Source organism: Myripristis murdjan, chromosome 7 (genome assembly GCF_902150065.1).
Source record: "Myripristis murdjan chromosome 7, fMyrMur1.1, whole genome shotgun sequence".
NCBI classification, from domain to species: Eukaryota; Metazoa; Chordata; class Actinopteri; order Holocentriformes; family Holocentridae; genus Myripristis; species Myripristis murdjan.
The window spans coordinates 21,471,447-21,491,770 of NC_043986.1; the positions used below are offsets into that span (position 1 = coordinate 21,471,447).

General features: G+C 39.4%; 1 protein-coding gene across 3 annotated transcripts in view; it reads right to left on the reverse strand.

Moving 5' to 3' along the window:
* Nucleotides 1-112: 112 nt before the first annotated feature.
* Nucleotides 113-20,324, reverse strand: part of LOC115362021 (synaptotagmin-2-like) — a 35,978-nt gene continuing 15,766 nt past the window's right edge. For 2 of the 3 annotated variants that reach the window (XM_030055783.1, XM_030055782.1), the window contains exons 2-9: nt 14,402-14,620; nt 13,897-14,057; nt 10,035-10,172; nt 9,370-9,537; nt 7,887-8,054; nt 7,230-7,347; nt 6,669-6,802; nt 113-6,332 (exon numbers count right to left, since the gene is read on the reverse strand). In XM_030055783.1, the coding sequence (XP_029911643.1) occupies nt 6,117-6,332; nt 6,669-6,802; nt 7,230-7,347; nt 7,887-8,054; nt 9,370-9,537; nt 10,035-10,172; nt 13,897-14,057; nt 14,402-14,600 (1,302 nt within the window). In that variant the 5' untranslated portion in view covers nt 14,601-14,620 and the 3' untranslated portion in view covers nt 113-6,116. The remainder of the gene's footprint in view (nt 6,333-6,668; nt 6,803-7,229; nt 7,348-7,886; nt 8,055-9,369; nt 9,538-10,034; nt 10,173-13,896; nt 14,058-14,401; nt 14,621-20,324) is intronic. The other variant, XM_030055784.1, reaches the window with a different exon arrangement.

Below are 20,324 nucleotides of genomic sequence, written 5' to 3' on the forward strand. Positions count from 1 at the left end.
CACTTTAATAAAGTAAAAGTATGAAAATGTTTCCCTGTGTGCTTTAATGTGTAAGTCTACAGCAGATTCAAGTCAGGTGGACACATTGCATATTAAAGACAAACGAGTCATGGTAATTAAAAGGCCTTTATTTCCTATTTGTTTCTTACAGAACTGGTAACACATATGATAAATTTGTATTAAGTTATTTGGTTCCCTTGATGTCTTTATAAGGATCCCCAACGTTTGTCCACATAAGGGTCAAGAGGAGTTTGTGAGCAACGTTTGTGTCCAGTCAAGGGCTAAAGCATGCGATCCACAGTAGGCACAAGTACTGACATGAACACGCGCACCACAACACTAGACACGAAGAAACACAGCTAGAGGACACAACCTCATTGTCCTCTGATGCTTAAAAAGATGATGAAGAGAAAGAGGAGGAAAAGGAAAAAGAAAAAAGAGTCTTTCGAATACAGCTGCATGGAGGATGACAGGTGGAGGACTAAGAGCTCAAGAGGGAAGTTTGGTACGGTCCTGCATGTTTGGCAGTATACAGTATGTCCATGTTGTAAACATGAAGGCCGGCATTCTTTACACTCAGGAAGAAAAAGCAGATTCAGTGGAGGATTCAGTGAGCCTGCTTCCTATTCAGCATATGAATACTGATAGCGCACGACCGATTACACGTAAATAGGACGAAGACAGGAACGAAAAGCAAAGGTGAAGGGTATAGTTCAGATATCTCTGCCACTGATTCTAATGCAGACCTACATTCTACAGTACAAGTATACAACACAAAGAAAGAAAAGGCTTAAGGAGTGATTACACATATACACAAGAATACAAAGAAGAAATACAGTGAGTAATAGAGGAGACAAGACAACATGTTTCAAAGAGGTGTCTTTACCCGCTGAGAGGCTTTCAACACATTTAGACATGATGGTAAATGATCTACTGAACTTTGGATGGTTTCCCTTTTTAAATCCCGGCATTAGTTTAAAACAAAACAGAAATAAATACATAAATAAATAAACACACAATTACCACTTTGCTGTGTGAGCAGTGCTCTAAAACTGTCTCTGCACAGCCAAAATAGCCTACAGTTTCAGATGCAGTTGTGCATAAAGTACATCTACATAGCTATCAAAAAAAAAAAAAAAAAAAAATGGTATACTATTACAGTATTAGATATAATCCCCACTTTTTAAAAGGTAACTTAGATTGTTTGGTTATTACACTCATACCCACATAGATGTACATTTAAGAATGAGTTATGTGTCCCATGCATGCAGACCTGTACGGTACATTGTAGTTATATAATATGTTCTAGTGCTGTGTTCTTGCACCATGTCTGCTAAAGGGCCTACGCTTATCTATTTAACACACATACACAAGCACACACAGTTCTCAGTCTCTGTCCCCCATAGAACTGAACTGTCCGGTGGTCAAGTATGATTGTGGCGACCCGGGCAGTGAAAAAGCATTAGAGAAGAAGAAGAAAAGGAAAAAAATACAAATAAAAATAAAAAGTTCAACCTCTTATATGTGCTATAAATTTACTCATAATCACATTTGTCTCATCATCTTCTCCTGTTTGCCTCCACGTGAACTTTGTTATTTTGGCTTCACGGACTCAAACAGAACACTGGTGATTACAGGCAACTGTAATTAAGCGTGGGAACTGGCAGTATTTTTGAAATGCACTGAAATCTTCAAGTAGAATTATGATCAGTGCACCAGTTGGTCACAGTCAATAGGATTGATTAATGGGACACTGAATAAAAACGATTCAAATACAATATTGCATCAGACAAGTTCATTGACTGTGGCGCCAGTCAACACATTGGTCTTCAATTTTGAATACTGTTGCCGGTGGCGATATGGCAGTTGAAAGTTTACTTCGAAAAGAAACCCCCGTGACCGAGGCAAACCTTAATTTCATATCATGTGCACAACATAACACGTAATTGATAGATATTCAAAAATAACTGTGGCACAAGTCTGGTATTTGTGCCGCATCTCTGTGAAAATCATAACTCTATGCATAGTTCTATGGGAGGGATTCAGGCCTAAAACATGGGTAGCACTGTCAAGTTTCTCTAAACCTCAACAATATCGTTTTGTTGCTTGAATTGATTTTTCTAAGAACACAAGAAACATCAAAAACCACCACCGTAAGATGTTGATCACTAACAGTATGTTATATGCTGACTGTATATGTAGACACTAGTACATTCTACTGTTATAGTGGTATAAGAGAAACCTAAAGAGTGACCCAGTTTGGTTCATAAATTGCACTCAGCCCAAGAATAGAACATATTGTCATATAATTTTTAGCAATATTTTCGAGAACCTCTTGTGATAATATATCTATAATTCATACTATCAAAACAAGGCATATTACAATACGAATCACAACACTGTAAAATCAGCTACCTCTATGAAACAAGGACATCAACAGCTTTTAAAGTAGAAAAAGACACATTCACTCTACTAAACTCACAACTGACCTCAATGCTCACATATACAGTAGAATGCATTTTGCCCTCTTGATGAACGAAGATCTGAACGGAATGTGGAAGAGAAACACTGGCCGAGGAAAAATGAAGACGTGTGATTTTTTTTTCCTTTTTCTTGTATATATATATATATTTTTTTTTAACATCATAAATCGACTCTAGCTACTCAGCTGAGCTCTAAAGAGTTAGTGCTTGAGTTTTATGGCTTTAGTTTTATCTTATTCGCCTATCTGTATGCACATACACATATCGTATAATAAACACAGTAAAAGAGACACAGCCGTGAAAGGGTTTTTCAGATCATTTAAGTTGAACTTAAAATGAAAGTCCAAGTAAAGAAAGGGAGAAGAAGGGATTCCAAGCCGTTTGTGTAGAGCGGAATGGGAAAAATTCAGGTATGGGCTGTTCTTGACCTATGAAAATGAATTTTATATAAAGGTGAGGTCCGATAGTCCTAATACTGGGTCCCACATGTTAGTATTGGCCTGTATTACAGACACACAATCCACTTTTCAATCATAGAATTAAGCCATTATCCTCTGATGAGATATTTAAGAATAACAGTATGCCAAATCTGCTATTAGAAAGTTGTCAGCTTATAGACTTGGAGACCCCCCCATCCCATATATTGAAAATTTAAAAAATATACATACATACATACATATATATTAAAAAAAACAACAACAACAAAAGAACAAAACAAAGTGAAACAAACAAAAAACAATAATAATAATTATATAAATTGCAGATATTTGGAAAGAAGTCAAACATTGGCCTTCAGATAAGTCATGAAACAAAATGTAGAACAGAGAAATGGTACTTATCAAATTAAATTCTGGATCACAAAGAGTCAGATAGCAAGCATGCGGCTACATTTTCATCCTACATGAACTCACACACAGTACTGGACGACACACTTGCTTAAGAATTTCAGGCGTGAAAAGGTTGTTATTAGTAATAGTACTCTAATATAGTATGACATTCTCTCCAATGACCCTCATGGAAAATAAATACACATTTGTTTCATTTAGAAAATATACAGTGCATCTTTTCTCCGTCGTTGTGTTATTAAAATGACAAATGACACCCATTTACGTACACAAGATATTTTTGCTTTGTCTCTAAAACATGCTCTTATGTACAGTATTCTGTATAAACATGCAGTATCAACATGTATGAACTATGTATATAGGCAAAACTACACACCAATGGGTTGCTTGATTGCTTGCATGTTGTCTTTTCTTTAGTGTTGCTTTATCAACAGAAGAAAATAGATTATGTGAGATGGAAAACAAACTCGAACGTGACTTCTCTTGAATATAAAAACTCAGGAAAAAATAAATTCCAACGGAGAAAAAAAAATGATACATAAACCAACATTCATTAAATTCCAAAAACCTGTAGAGGGTGTGAACCTGTCTAAATGTTTTACTGCCCTTTGATGAACATTGACTTTGCACTTTCTAGCGCACAATCAGATAGTAGTGTTGTCGTTCAGTGACACGACACCACGATGCCTTTAGGACAAGCTGGTGCTCACCCAGTAAGAATTTAAATTATCAATTAGTTGTCCTAGATGAGCTGCAATATGAAAAGTTTATTCGGGGTTAATTAATTTAGTCTAACAAACAAACTCATCCTCAGTTTTATCATTGACAGAATATCAATTCATAAATGTTGTGGACCAATTAGGAGGCCGGGGAGCGTCATTAGATTGAAACGTGTCTCCTGTCCTGCCAGAAGAGTCCATTAGGAGGCAACTTGTCCAGCGTGCCACATGTGCGACAAAAAAATTCAACCTCACAACATTTCATCACAAAAACTACATAGAAAGAACAGTGTCAGTCACCACAGAACAGAGTGATACCCAGTAGTGCAATTAAATTCAGCAGTTTGGTAATCTGTGTATAAAATACACATGGATCAGTGCCTTCCTCCAGACCGTATCCTTGCAATCAAATGAGAAAAATAATATCCAGCCAACCATAATACATACATAAAAAGCTCAGGCTGAACAGGTGAACTTAAAAGAAAGAAAGAAATAGAAATTTTAAAAATAAATAAATAAAAATTGCGTTCACATAATGCATTCTCTTGCTCTTTTTTTTCTTTTTCTTGTTTTTTTTTTTCCTTTTTTATACCAGCAATTATTCCTAAAATAAATAATTAAAGCTCTGGATTCTGAGAACAGTTAAACGTAACATTTGGATTTAAAGTGCTTGAAGAATAAAAGGTGTTTGAAGTGAAATAAAATTGAATAAAAGGAAAGAAAAAGAGAAAGAAGGAAGAGACAGAAAAAAGAGAGAAAGAAAGAACAAAAATGAAGAGAACAACACCGCTAATTGGAAGGCGTCCCTGGTAGTTGAAAATTGCTTATTTTGTTACTTGGAAGGCTTGTCTCCTTTATGACTGTAAGACGGTTATAGGGATTCCTTTGAAGTAATACCCTTGTTGTGAGTCCATGACTAATGGCAGTAGCACTGAACAAGTGAGATACAGAATCAGAGGCATTGGGAGGGGAGGTGGTAGATTGCAGACAGTACATGACACCTTGAAAATATCATGTCATTGGTGGTTGGAACCAGTCTCTATAGTACCCGCTGTGATATTAACTTGCTTTCTTTTAAGGGCATGGGCCATGATGACAGACACAGCCTTTTGCACAGTTATAAAAAATACAATTCTCCTCTCTCGGACCGCAAATCATCGATTCCTCTCGGTTTACCGTTCCGCAGATAAACTAATACTGGTCGCGAAGCCTTATATCATTTGGAAACAAGTGGTCAAGATATCAAATCCGACATTTCTTTCTCATCAAGGTGGAGTATTTGAATAATAACAACCCGTTTAGAAAAAAAGGCATGACGTTCCAGTTTTCTCTCAGTTTTCCTGAGATTATGGATGGAAGATTTAACTAATTAAAAAGGCAGTGTGTTTGTGGGTAACTGGATATGTGCCTATCCCTACTTGCTACCCAGAGTCTAGGAATGTACTTCAAACTAACAGAATCACCTACTATGATCATTGGCAGGCGTGGAACATGGTGCACAACACACCTAAGGAATGGACCTGCTTGTGTTATTTCTCTATCATATGGCAGTATAAAGCATTTTATTATTAAGCATTATTCTAAGCAAACCGTGTCACTAAAGGGAAGGGGTGAGAAGTACAACATGAGTGAATGTATGTTTTATCCCCTCTATCACCAGATGCCCATAAAGCACTCCTAGTATTCTTCATAGTCTACTCTGTATTCTTATTAATGTAACCACAACCCCAATACAAAAATATATCTAAAGGAAATCAACGGAGTTTCTGTCCATCCTGTAACTTGTCTTCTTTTTTTTTTTTTCAATGACATGATTTAATATAACATGATGCTTTTTTAAACACTATTTTCCATCATGTCAAATGGTATCTATGTATCTTTTGCATGGCAGTGGAGGTGGGTGGAGGGGTGGGGAGGCAAAGAGGAGGAGGTGGGGGGTGTACAGTTGATAGATCTGTTGGTGTGTTCTTTTGGAATATACACTGATATGTGGGACCTGGTGGGTTGGGGGGAGAATGGCGGTAAAATGCATGGGTAGGTGAGAAGGGAAGATGTGTGCCGGAGGAGGTTTACTTCTTGGCAGTCAGCGCTGCGAGGGAGGCGTCCACCTCCTCCTCTGGCTGCAGTGGATGCCACTGGGCGATGGGGCGGCGTGGGTTGGCCAGCATGTCGGACCAGTGCTTGAGCCCAGCCCCCGTGGCCTTGCTCCCCACCCAGATCTTCCCGATGGCGTCGTTCTTGCCAATCTTGTCGTAATCCAGCACTGTGATCACAGCTTGGATTTTCTAGGGAATTGAGAGAAAGCAATTCAACAAGGCTCACAATGCCATGAAGGTGGATGAGGATTTTTTTTTTAAACAAATTAATCTGGGTTTTTAATTAAATAAATGAAGCCTGCACACTTCTCTTGGTCTATTTATTTTAGGTTGTAACACCAGCATGTTTTGAAACCCCGAACAAGGCAAACTGATGAAACGTGTTGGTGATATAACCTAAAATAAACAGCCTGCTTTGCACAGGAGGAGTGTGCAGTTTTTATTGAATTTGTGGACCGATGCTTGGCACATTATTCCAGGTGTGCGCTGTAACTTACAAGTGGATTATTTAGTCCATGTCTTTACCTGCATTTGCTCAAGAGGAATCTCAAAGCTGAAGGACTCGTTGTAGTAAGGATTCAAAGTGTTCTTCTTCACTGTGGTCTTCTTCTTCTTCAGCCTCTTGCCATTCTGCAGCAGGTTAATTTTCACATACGGATCTGAAAACAGAAAGAAAGCAAAATCATGCCAACTGCTGCGTACTATCCAGAGGATGACACATGGCACATTATTTGCACAAGGCTGTAATGCACTCATAGACCAACAGATGGGGCCACTGCTGAAGTCAGAGGGAGAGAGGCTGCTGCATGGTGGGTACTGCAGCGTCAGCACGTGAGCAGAGCAGGACAGACCAAATGGCTGTGCTCAAAGGCACGTTCCTTTATACACCGCAGCGCACCGCAGATAGCCACGAGTCTTTGTATGCATCTAGATTTCACAATAACTTGATCAAAGCACCAAATTCGATGCATGATGAAACAGCTTGACAGTTTTTTCTAATTCAATCCAGTGTTGTGTGCCCCGTGAATCAATGCATAGAAAGAGAGCTGGAGAGACAAAAACGTGACGTCTGTGTTTATACTGTACCTGACAGTCCACCAACGTCCATTTTCTTCAGGTTCTTGGCTTCCAGAATACAGATGGTGAGTTTGCCAGCAGTGGGCACATAGCGCAGAGAGATGCAAATGTCACCCAGCTTCTCGGGCTATGTGAGGGGTGGCAACGGAGAGAAAGTTGAAGGAGGTCTGAAGCAGAATTTAATATGTCCTTTCCCAGAGATGCATAATTTGTATCTTGCTACATGAAAAACATCCTCAACATGTTTATCTAAATAATTTACAAAATAATGATTCTGAGAATAGTTTTACAGTGCCTCTATTTTTTAAAGCTAAAAATAACGTGAGACCAGGAGCTAAATAAACCACAGCGCATATATCATTTTGTTAGCTGGTTCTTTTATAAAAGAAGCAGGTTCTTTCATGGATTAAATCCTGTAATATCTGCTGGGATGCAGCATAATGCTGCTGATGGCAGCAAATTACCACACTGTCAGTTTGTTCTATTTCAGTGTCTATTACAAAATGTAATCTTCATTTTGTTAAATATAACATGAATAAAAATGCAAAGGTAATTATAGTACTTCTAAAACTGCCTGGATATACTGTATAAAACATATCTGCAGTCAGTTTCAAAGAAATCACCTCTGCAGTATAATCATAATATGATCTATTGTTTGACTCTTACCTCTTCTTGATCTGCACTGTCCAAGTCTCGCCACTCCTCAATTGGCTTCGCCAGATCAAGGGTGTTCATGGGTAATTTAATCTCTCCGATGATATCATGTTTGGAGAAGCGATCAAAGTCATAGACGGACATTACCAGAGTCTTCCCACCCATTTCTTGGAATGGAATCTGGAAAACAACAACCAATCTTATTAGCAACATTTAGTTTTTTTTTTTTTTTTTTTTTTTTTTTTATCCTTTAGGTAAAATTTTGTAAGGCTGCTCAAATTTAGTCACACTATATCCTCACTGCACACTTCGCACATTGTTTTTAATAACCTGTAGAAATAAAATTAGACACACATTTTACAGATCAAAGCTACAGAGCAATATTGGTTGTGGCTTTGGCCTGGAGCTCAGAGGTATAAGTCTAGTACCTGCCTTAATAGCATGCTGTTTCAGCAGAACTGCACTGTCTTTGACAAGGTAAAGCTGTTTGATTCCTCTCTCTAGAGCTGTGTCAGCAGGCAAGGTGCAACCGCAGACAAGGTGGCCTTCTCCTTTAACTAGATTCCCTATCACAGTCTCCTTGGCAAACACATTAAATGTGTCTGCTGCGTCATATCACTGGTGGCCGTGAGTGTTATTATTGATTCTCATTTTTTTATTTCAGTGACATTAAAGATGCAAACACAGTTTTGCTACACAGCTGCATTTCAGTTGAAGAAAACCAGCATTTGAGAGCTAAATTCCTGAAAAGTTGCGCTCATACAAAGGAAATAACAGGTTGAAAGGGGCTGTGCGGCATTTTGACTGTGTTAGCCAAATGCTCAATTGCAGCACTTGATTACACGATATTTGATAATAAAAAGCAACACGCACATAGATTTACAAGCACTATAACGATGCACCACTGAAAGCACAATTCAAACCCCATAATGCCAAAACCATACAGAGCAATGGTCTCAAACCTACAATTTTGGAATTAGCCCCCAGTGCAGCACCTCTCTCTAATATACAGCAGGAAGACAAGAAGTTTCACCCTCATGTGCAGGTAAATCAGCAAAATTTCATTGTGCATATTTAGCTGGACAGCAAAAGATCCTTAAAAGTATTTTCTATCATCCACTTGTATTTAATGCATTAACACATGAGCACGCCATAAACAATGTAGAATACACAATATATATGTTGCTGAGCTCTTATGCAATCCACAAGAGAAAAATGAGAGTGAAAATAGTAGTTGGCAGTGATGGAAGGAAATAGCAAGTCTACCAAATACATACTGTTATGGTGAGAAAGAGGGAAATAGAGACAGAGAGACAGAGAGAGAGAGAGAGAGAGAGAGAGAGGATCAAAAAGAAAAAGAGAGGGAAAGAGAGAGAGAGAGAGAGAGGGGAGAGCCTAGGTAGCTCACTATATAACAAGAGCTGTCTATCCATCTAACAGCTAGGTGTACATCTTCTTTTAATGAGTCCAGGGTGACCGGGGTGTTCCAGCTTACCTTGAAGATAAAAGTTTCATTGAAGACAGGATTTAGAGTTTTCTTGTGAACCTTCGTGTCGAACTTCTTCTTCTTGTCAGGGAGGACAAAGACCTTGACATAGGGGTCAGAAGTGCCACCGCTGTCCATGGAGAGGAGATCTGCTGCTTGCAGGATACCCACCGTCAGCTAGGGAGGAGTGGAGGGTAAAAACTCAGTCACTGCCTTGGTACACCTTTTTTCTTACATTGACTTTCAACATCTCGCACCACATAAAAGCAGAACAGAAACCTCTATTTCGTAGGGCTGTAATCGATTGAACTTTTTCGTTATGTAACATCCGAGCATTAAAGGAGGAAAAGCATTTGAAATCCTTCAGTATACCCCTCATTCTAAAGGTCACTGTGAACAAAATGATGCTCAGCAAAGAAAATAGCAGGCCATTATGTGATGCTTATATAAGTATCAAAGATCTTTGCTTCAACTTTGATAGGTTTCATGTTGAAAAAAAAAAAAAAAAAACGTATTTAAAAATGTACCAGTAAGAAGATGTCCTTGGCATTCAATTCAGCTAAAGTAACACAAGTATTAGTTAAAAATTTGTTTTGGTCAAGTGCAATTCAGGCCACAGTCCATGTCAAAATGATGGGTTTGAACGTTATAGCCACAGTGCACGTCAAGCTTACCTTATTTTCCTGGAAGTCGTAATCAATAGAGTACTGGAGCTTGCCAAGTTTTTCCTTCTCCTTGACTTCCTCCTCTTTCTCATCTCCGGTCAGCCCCGTCTCAGCGTCATCCTCATCATCATCATCATCCTGTTGTTTCTGCAATGACAGAAGGGGGGCAGGAAGTAGAAGGGCGAGTGAGAGGATGACTTTGAGACGTGGGCGTGCTGCACAACAAACCTCGGTCATCAGCAGTCGGGTTAGTCACAGCACCTACCTGGCACTTACCCCCGCTTACCCCGGTGTTACTAGTGCAATCTGTTCATCGATGACCACTGTTGCAACCTGACTTGATTTCACTATTTCTTGGGTGACACCATTTGCTGTTTCCCATGAGTATCATGTTAAATTGTGCTACAGCACCAAAGACAGGGAGTTTCCCCTGGACTTCGGTATGCTCTAGAAATGTCATTTCAGTAAAACCCCTAATGTTTGATTTGTTTTGTTTTTTTTTTGTTTATTTTTTTAATGCAATGACTGGAGAGAGAGACAGAGAGAGAGTGAGAGAGAAAGAGAGAAAGACAGAGAAAAAACAGAATGAAAACAGTTAAAACAGAGCATTTTCATCACAAGTTACCCCAACAAGCATCGCCCTTCTATTGCTAGCGCTCTCCTACTTACATGTCTGAGGGGACAGAGCCGTGCACGGTGATACGATCAAACCTCTGACAGGGATTCCTGACACTTTTCTTGAATAGCTTTGAAACATGCCAATACCCCAGGCCAATATCCTCTGATAACACATGCTGTGCGGGCTGATAATGTAAGCTTTTTCACAAACAGGTTCACTTAAACTTAGACAGTGTTACTCTCTGTTCTTTATCTCCTCTTGTAAAGAAATACAATGCCAAATTTTTGATAATCTGTTTACACTGTTGTTGCTGATAGGCTGTTGTTGTCTCACACTCTGCCCTGATGATTGTCACTGACAGAATTACTGGGGGATTCAACATTTCCCCATGTAATCAGATGAATTAACATTTTCCTAAAATACATACTAAGACAATATTAGTTTTAAGGCTAATATTTTAATGTGGATTATTGTGACTCTTGACTCTATGCTAAAGCTACATGCAGCCATTTACTGGAACTTTGTCCTAGGACTTGATGATGACAAATATAAATCAAGTCCACAATTATAATCAGTCTTGCCATGCCTACACATCACACCCAATAACTTTGATCTATCTAGAGACAGTCATGACTAATCGACAGAGAGCAATTTGCTCAAATACGCATATCAAAGTAAACTTTCAATCAGTTATGATGCTGGATAATATCTAAGTATGGCCTACTTTCCTATGGCTGTCTTCTTGAAATAACATTGATGTCTTCGTAAGATTGGAGGAGCCAGCTACTCACTGTTGAGCTGGAAGAGGAATAGGGCACACACACATACACACACAAAAATAATATAAACGCAATCACACATATGCACACACGTGCTTCTCACATATACACACGCTCACACACACACACACACACACACACACACACGATTGCTTACATGCAGGCCCTCATGCTTATAAACCCACTCTCTCACACTATTATTCTCACATTTTCACACCCACTTTTCACTTCTATGTGGCATTCTCTATCTATGTTGTGGTAAATGCTTTTCATTCAAGCATGCCAGGCCATACAATGCAGAGTTGAATAAAACGCTTTTTTTTTTTTTTTTTTTTTTTTTTTTTTTTTTTACTGATAGCAAGATGTGAATGAATTATCCTATCATTTCTGTGGACAGGTAAACTTATGCTTTGATGTATCTACAATCTTGGTGACAAAATTTGATTTTTGTCAGGCCTAAAAAGACTGTGTCATGAAATGTGCGCTGTAAGTGAAATGTACACATCCATGGGAGATCATGCTACATTGGAAAGTTCCATTTTTACACAAACTTTCAGTGGGATTCAAAGATAAGACATGGTAGGTCTGAATGTATGCCCTTTGGTCAAGCCCATGGGTTGATTTATGAGCTCAGTAGTTAGGGGTTGCTAAATGAAATCTATGTTAACAGCCAACTGGCTATAGCCAAAGTAGAATTTTTTTTCTGAAATCAGGCCTCTGAAGATCAGCTGCAGTTGACTGCAGCTTTGGGCAAACATTCTGGCCCACCATTTCTCTTCATTGATGCCCAAGTGCTTCAAGGAGAGAGGGAGTCATTGGCTATCACCTAAAATGTCAGCAGCATGGGTCATCCAGGAAAGTTACTCTCAAGTCAAGTTGTGGCCATTCAATGGTTCCTACTGCAAGGGCATATGTTGGTCTTTGTCAAGGGATACAAACAGCTTTATCTGTCATGGAACTCTGAGCGTGTTTGCACAAGTAGAGTTTAGCTTTACGTTTGTGAATTTCAGACCAAAGTGAGAGTAAATCTAGCAGTCACTTAAGACTTCACATTTTGCGTTGCACAATTACAGTAAAGGCCTATAATGGTGGAAACATGCTCAAAGCTCTCAATTAGGTAAAGTTTCACTCATTATTTGACAAATATCCAACCTCACCCCTTGCACATGCATGTTAGTGATCTCTAGTGAGTTGCTGAGTGCACTCGTCATTCAAAGGCTCAACCGTAGGATGAATTTTATGTTCATTTCAAACCATAGACATCTGCACTTTTACAGATCTTTGCTCGGTTGTTTGGCCAAAATTGCAACCTCTGGGAACTCAAGACATGGCAGTTGGTGCGGCATATCAGTTCAGTGGATTTGCGAAGCAGCTTAATCGCTCCCATAGATCCTCAAGCACCCGCAGCACCTAAGCTTGCAAGACTAAGGAAGCCATAGCACTCATTGTCATCATTGCAATCCATCCCTCCAAGCCCAGCCCGCCCCACCTCTCCCCCCTGCCCTGGTCTGCGCTTACACAGAGCGGCCAGAGAGGGGTGCCGCGTGCTATCAGACCTACCGTAGGCAGAGAAGTCCACCACAGTCAAGATACACGGAGCACACATATGACACAAAGCAGGAAGGAGGAGAGCAGAGAGAAAGGAAGAGATTGAACTCACAGCAGACACCAAGGAAGGGTAATCACAGCAAATGCAGTCAGCTACACTGTAAGGGCGCGAGGAAAATGACACGTGGAAAAGCCTCCTCATTAGCACAATCATATCAATCTCCATGCAAGAAGGTCATTGTAGTTTAATGACCTCCACTTTTGAATTTATTATCATGGAAAGTTAAACTGGACTTAGTCAAATTGCCAAACATGTAAACCCCATTGTCATTAAACTGAGAGGAGTTATGAAAACTGATCATTTTCATAATTACCTTTAATGACTGGGTAAACAATAGCTGGGCTGAATAAATGTCATGTCATTTTCCACTCAAATCCCAAAGCACGAGAGAGACAGAGAGAGCAACGCTAACATTCATGACAAATACATTAAGTAACAACAAAAAAACACAGTGGGCAAGGGCTGTCATTAACAGCCCTTGAGAATTCACTGACAGGGTTAAATAGCCAGCAAGTAACAACATGGCTTGAGATAATCTGTAGCTCAAGAAAATTCAAACAACAGCCTTTCCTTTGATCTTGTTTAGTGCCGTGTTGCATTTCATATACTGAAATGAAATAAGAGGGCATCTGGTCCAAGTTATAATAAACTGACATAGTTTCCATCAACATGAGCATTCTATCTACTTTTGGTAGAGCAGCAGAAAATTATAAGCATCATTGCTATTATATCATACAGTTGAATTCTACAGGTTAATCTTGGCATGATAAAGCACATTTGTTTGACTGAGTAAATACTAAAATGTAAGTTTAAGGGTGAATCAGATCCGTCACGCCTAACATCACCCCACGTGGTCGAACATACCTCTCCACCTTTCAGATTCTTCATTCCCATGTCACCCTTCCCCTTCTTGCCCTTCTTGTTCTTCTTCTTCTTGCAGCAGCACTTCTTGATGATGCAGAAGCAGCATGTCAAAATGAGTAAAGCAGCTACCACGGCAATGGCAATGATGGCCCAGGATGGCACTGAAGGAAAAAATACAGAGCAATGTATAGATAAACATACATACACTAAAAGAGAAAGTGACAAATGGTTTGACATTTGACTAGCCAATCATTTACCCTGCTCAATGTCATGTCCTGGGCCAAATATATTTAGTGAGAGGTGCTGGGTTAGCAATTAGATTGGATGAAAATTAGATTTCTCTCGCCATTACGAAGGGCAGCCTGTGATCGATACTGAATAAAGACATTATGAGGCTGCCAATGCCTGCAGGGAAGGAGACAATCTAATTCCAAAATCATTGTTTAGAATCACATCAATAAAAGCCGGTTGATCCGGACAAGTTTGCGTTGTGTCTGGTACTCACGTGGGATCTTGTCAATTTCATTCAGGAACTTGTTTTTGATCTCATCGAAGGCATCATTCTTGCTGACTGGTTCAGTGGAGTTGTCAGCCGAGATTAATGCAACAACGGCCGGAGTCACAGTCAAGGCACTGGCTCCTGTTGGCTCTGGAGCTACCATGGCCTCTGGTTTCTTCTTTAACACGTTCCACGTCCCTGACATTTAGGTGGCACACACAGTCCCTGAAAACAGCACAGTACGGTTATCAAGATCGGCTAGATCCCAGATTATGTTCTCATCCACCTTTGAATATCAGTCCATCAAGAACCTTTCCACTCGCACATTATATTCCACTTGTGTGCCAGTCAAAAATAGCAGAGATAGACAGCTACTCAATAGAGAATTGACTCATTCAGTGTTAAGGCAGTTGTCACTATATCTGGCAGAGTTTCGGTCTAAAAATCATTCCACAGAGGATAAAAGTCTGTCATTTTGTACAAACACCCTAAAACAATTCATAATTACTGTGCTGATAATATTCAAACAGAGAATGCATTATTACAATTTGCAACTGTTCAAAATGGCTTCCTAACTAACAATTATAATTGCTGTAACATTCATCCAAATAATGAAAAAATGATTAAGCACAACTGAACATCCTTGTTTTCATGTTTTCAAACAATATACATTTGGCAGAATGGGAAGGGCACAACAATTGAGGGAACTGAGGGGCAAATGAGATAACATGCAAGAAAATTGCCTCCAAAATGAAATTCATGGATTCAGAACTACTGAGAGATTATACTAACCCATTCTAAGTTACTGAAAACAATCAAAAATCAAAAGAGGGGGCTCTTCATGGATGTAAGCTGTCGTGGATTGTTAATTACCTGAATGGATGGATAAGATTTGATGCAGTACGTTATAATAGAGCCACTCTGACAGTAGGACCAAACAGGAGCCAGCAGTATTAAGCCTCTCGTCATCTAAGGTGAACATTAACTACACTCTCTAAATGATAATAAGGTGGGAATTCTGGCATAACATCTGTTCTGTTAGCTTTAATACTATAAGAGAAACAGATTATTAAGATTGTTTACATGAAATCCCTAAACAATTTGCAGCAGAAGAGTGGCACACCAGCTGAAACTCTATTGAATCGCTGACTTTGTTTTCACAAGCTTTTATGCTTCTGGTGGTGTTGCAAAAGACTGAGGCCGCTGTTTTGTCTTTAATTCCATGGATATTAGAGACCGACATTTTAGTCCAGAGAATTAGGCAGCTTTCTGTCTTGGGCAAATTCATTAGAAGTCTCTAGCAAAACATTTAGGTTTCTGGAAATTCAGTACTAATGGTTCATCAAGGGAAAATGTAGGCTTCACTTTTTTCCTTTGCACGTTGCCGATTTGATTCTGTAGTGTTACTGTGCGTGATCAATCAGGACTGCATTGAGTCTGACAGCTGACACGAATTCCTGGTCATGTAGTAGATACTTGTAGTAAGAACATATACTATGTGGACAAGACCGCTCTGTGATTGTTGGCAATGACGTGGTCTAAATCCTTTATTTAGCACCAGCCTTATTAGTATAATACATAGCTATAGGGCATTACCATTTTTTTATTTAAATGAGGTATTTGCACCAACTCTGAAGTTTGACCTTATTTTTTATTTCATTTGTTCATTGTTTTTCAGAGTGAACACTAGTTTGTCCATGTATTACTGGAAAATGGCTAAAAAAGCTGCAATGGATGATATAGTAGCTTGAGTGTTTGCATTGAATAGCTAAGAAGACACACTGCACAGCTGTGAGCATTATTCTGCTGCATAAAACATAGAAATGACCTTTTTCATTTTACTACAGGCAGTAATGGAGCTAATAATGTAATTAAGTGTGCTAAGATTTAATTATTTATATCTCTTGAACTATAAATAATTAAAAATTGGAGTTTGGGTTGTTGTTTCTAAGATTAAATCGGGTATTATTAAATGTGTTTTAGTGATACTTGAACAAAGCAAGTGAACACCATATATACTGTTCCCTGGCAATATTCAGTGTAAGCTGTGCTGAGGCTGTAATGTTACTGCAGTAGGCCTTGTTAACTTTGTATGTTGTTGTACAGGTAGTGACTGTTAGTATTTAATTTTTTATTGTTAGATTTTCATTTGCCAAGGCCCTTAAACACCCAGTTTCCCTTCAGGGATCAATAAAGTATTTCTGACTCTGATTCTAAAGCTGGTAAGCATTTCACCAGTGCTAAGCCACTTTTTTGTTGTTAGTCTGAGCTTTTCCCATGAAGACCCACAGTGTGTAACAGCTAAACATAGGTGTAATTTGAGTTAACATTTAGATTTGTACTGCATGTAAACCAAGGAGTAAAAGAACTGGTGGGTTAGCCAAATTTCCCTCCATCCACAAGTCAAAATCCTCAAAACATTACAAGGCACTTGTAGACTGCAAACCTCCATTAGTACTTCACAACTGTCCAACTTGCTATAACACCCAATTATTCCTGTCTCTTAAAACCATACACTTAGGATTTGGGATCAAACCTCTGACTCCATTTTATAGTTCTGCTTAAAAACAGTAACTGTGTAATAGCCTAATGAAAATCTCAGATCCAGATCACCACCAAAATCTAATGAAGTATGACTTGGACAAAAGCTTGTCTGTCCACCAAACTGAATGGAAATCCATGAAAAAGGTTTTGCATATCCAATTCACTGACAGACAATCTAACTAACAGTCTCTCTCACGAGGGTCAATTTGTGAAATATAAAGTGAAGATAGTCAGATTCCAGATTGTGTCTTGACGCATTCCTCCAGTCACATTGTGTGCCATATGTTATTTAACAGAAATTTTACTTGCTTGTCTAACTCTTAATGCTGACTGACAATGCAAAAGAGTGCCAAAATGCAGAATAGCTTCGGGAACTCTCAAGTTAAAGTTCTTTTGTTATGCGCTTAGGGTTGCATCCTCAGCCTCCTAACATTTAACCCAATTCCTCTGAGCCGGTGCTCTAGAAGTTATTGGCAAAATGATTGATTTAGGCAGTCCACATCAGACTGAATCTGTCTTTTACACTGTCTCTAACGCAATTCATAGATTTGTGAGGTAGTTCTGATGAATTTAAGATCAGTTACTATCAAATTATGCAGGAAACAGCCATCCATCACCATGTGTCACAGGTTCTGTTGTGTCTGGAAATGGTCCTGTACTTGAGCCAGCAGTGTCTGACCAGTACATGAGTGTGCAGTCATAGTAAAACAAAATGAAAGAGTACTGCCGTTCTGTAGTGGTGCTTCCACAGGCCAAACAATTGTTCAATCAGAGCTCTTATCAGTTCCAGAAATCACACTGTGACAACTGCAGCTGAGAGCAGCCTGGCAACAGAGTGATGAGTGATTGGGTGAGAGCTTGATTCAGAAAGCAGAGAAAGATGACAAACATAACAAGAGGAGACTTCTCGTGTTGATTTTATTAAACCCATGGAGATACGGGCAAACAAAAAGAATTTCTCATTTCTCAAGTGCCAATTTTCCATGTTGGTACCAGAGATCACATCTCTATTTATTGCCACATATAAATTATTCAAATTGAGCCTGACAGCAGGAAGGATAAGCTTATATTATTCAGGGGCAAGGGCTAGTTATGCCCCTCAAATGGCTGGCTCTCAAATAACTTGTCTTGCTGCTGTATAGGCTGATTGCAAACAACCAGCATCGCGTGATAATATACACAAATGGTCATGCCACTCAATAAGTTGTGTGGACTAAGTTACTGACAAAATGACACTGAACCACTTCCTTCCACCATCACACATTAAAATGGATTAAAACTAGTTAAAAGCATCATTTTATTGACTCTCTGTAGCTTCATTGATTGTATATTACTGCAACGACCAATTAATCAATCAATCAGACTTTATTTGAATAGCACTTTTCATACAAACAAATGTAATAAAAAAGTACTTCACACAACAAAGCAATTTAATACTGCACCACCCACCCACCCACACACACACATACACACACACACATACACACACATACACACACACATACACACACACACACACACACACACACACACACACACACACACACATACACACACACAAATAAATAAACAATGCTCTCAATAAAAACAGGACCTGAGGAAACACTATCATAAATCTCCACAATTTGCAATAATGAAACACCAGAGGCAGGATTAAGACCAATAAGAAATGGATAAAATCTCAGAATAGCAAAGCAAACTAGACTTTATAAAGTTTCTGAAGAAACTTTGATGTGCTTGCCTTGCGAGCGCCTGGACATGTGCTAAATCAGCAGCCCTGTGCTGTTTGTGGGCTGTGTAGTGTTGTGGCTCTTGCCCAGGCGGGGAGTTGAACCCTGGTCTCCTGCATGGCAGGCAGAGACACTATCCACTGTGCCACTGGGGCTTGTGTGGGCGGAACCAGAAATGAGGCTCTATGAAGCACACAGCATGAGTGACAGTGCTGCTTCTGTGAAAAATCACCTAAACGTAGTGGTCAAACAAATGCTTTTTTTCTCAATGATAGTAAGTCCGAGCAGAAAATAAAATGTACCATGAGAAAGGCAAGGCTTTGGGCTTTCAAAGTGTGTGAAAATTATTTTCCAACTCCCAAAAATGCCCACCTTAGAGCGAGTTGGAAAAGTGCGTCTTTCTGCTTCTCTCCTGAGACTTTGCATTCCAGATATAATGGGAGTCTATGGGGGAGAGAGCTGGCACTCCTGCCTCGTTAAAGGTCACAGTGTAAAAAGTTGAAGCTACTTTGCTTATGTATTTACATTTTTCAAAGCACAACTAGTTTTCCTACTACTTTCCAAAAAATTATGCATGTAGAGTGAAAATTGTGGCCAGGAGAGCAAGTAAAAGACAAAAGTTTTAGGCGTTTTTTCAGGGCTGCTCCACTCTAGCCCTCAGGAATGCCACTCTAGCTCACGCAATACACACTCATTCAAAAGTCAGAGGCGGCTCAAAAATAACTCCAAACTTAAACTGTGTTTTATGGCAAACTAAAGCAGACATGAAAAATTGAAGATGACACACATAAAGCTGAACATCTGCTGAGTCATTTAAGCTTTGAATGGAGTCTGTGGGCCAAAGAATGAGGGAGCTGTGAGGCTTTGAAAATGCATGAGTGTCTGCCGATTTCCCATTCTTTTTCTATGAGGGCAAAATCGTGATTTAAATCGTGAATTATGAAAAATTGCAAAGTCTGATCGGTTTGAAAATTGACACACCGATTCTTCTCCACAAGACGCACGTTTTTCGTATTTGGTGCGTGGACGCAGGTCAAAAGCTCTGGGCCCTGGAGCCTTCCAAAGTTTTGGCCATTCATTTCGGATGGCCGGAATTTTCAGGAAAATTGGAATTTTGAAAATTCCGTGAGTGGGATTCCTTATAAAAGTAATAGCACACCTCTCCCAATGGGGCCGCACATTTTCCCAATTCATTGTGTGGGCCTAAAACCAAAGCTGTAGGAGGAGTAGCGCGCCGAAAAAGAGTGGAATAATAAAATATAACTAGAGGATTGTGCAGTTTCTGGGGAAACTGCGTGGGCAAGCTGGAAGCGTAACCGCGGCGCGCGGTTTCCGAGCAGAAAATAAAACATATCATGAGAAAGGTAACGCTTTGGGCTTTCAAACGGTGTCAAAATTATTTTCCAACTCCCAAAAATGCCCGAGAAACGGCGAGTTGAAAACGTGTGTGTTTCTGCTTCTCTCCCGAGACTTTGCATTTCAGATATAATGGGAGTCTATGGGGGAGAGAGCTGGCACTCCTGCCTCGTTAAGGGTCACAGTTTAAAACGTTGAAGCTACTTTGCTTTTGTATTTACATTTTTCAAAGCACAACTATTTTTCCTACAATTTGATGCCAAATTTATGCATGTGGAGTGAAAATTGTGGCCAGGAGA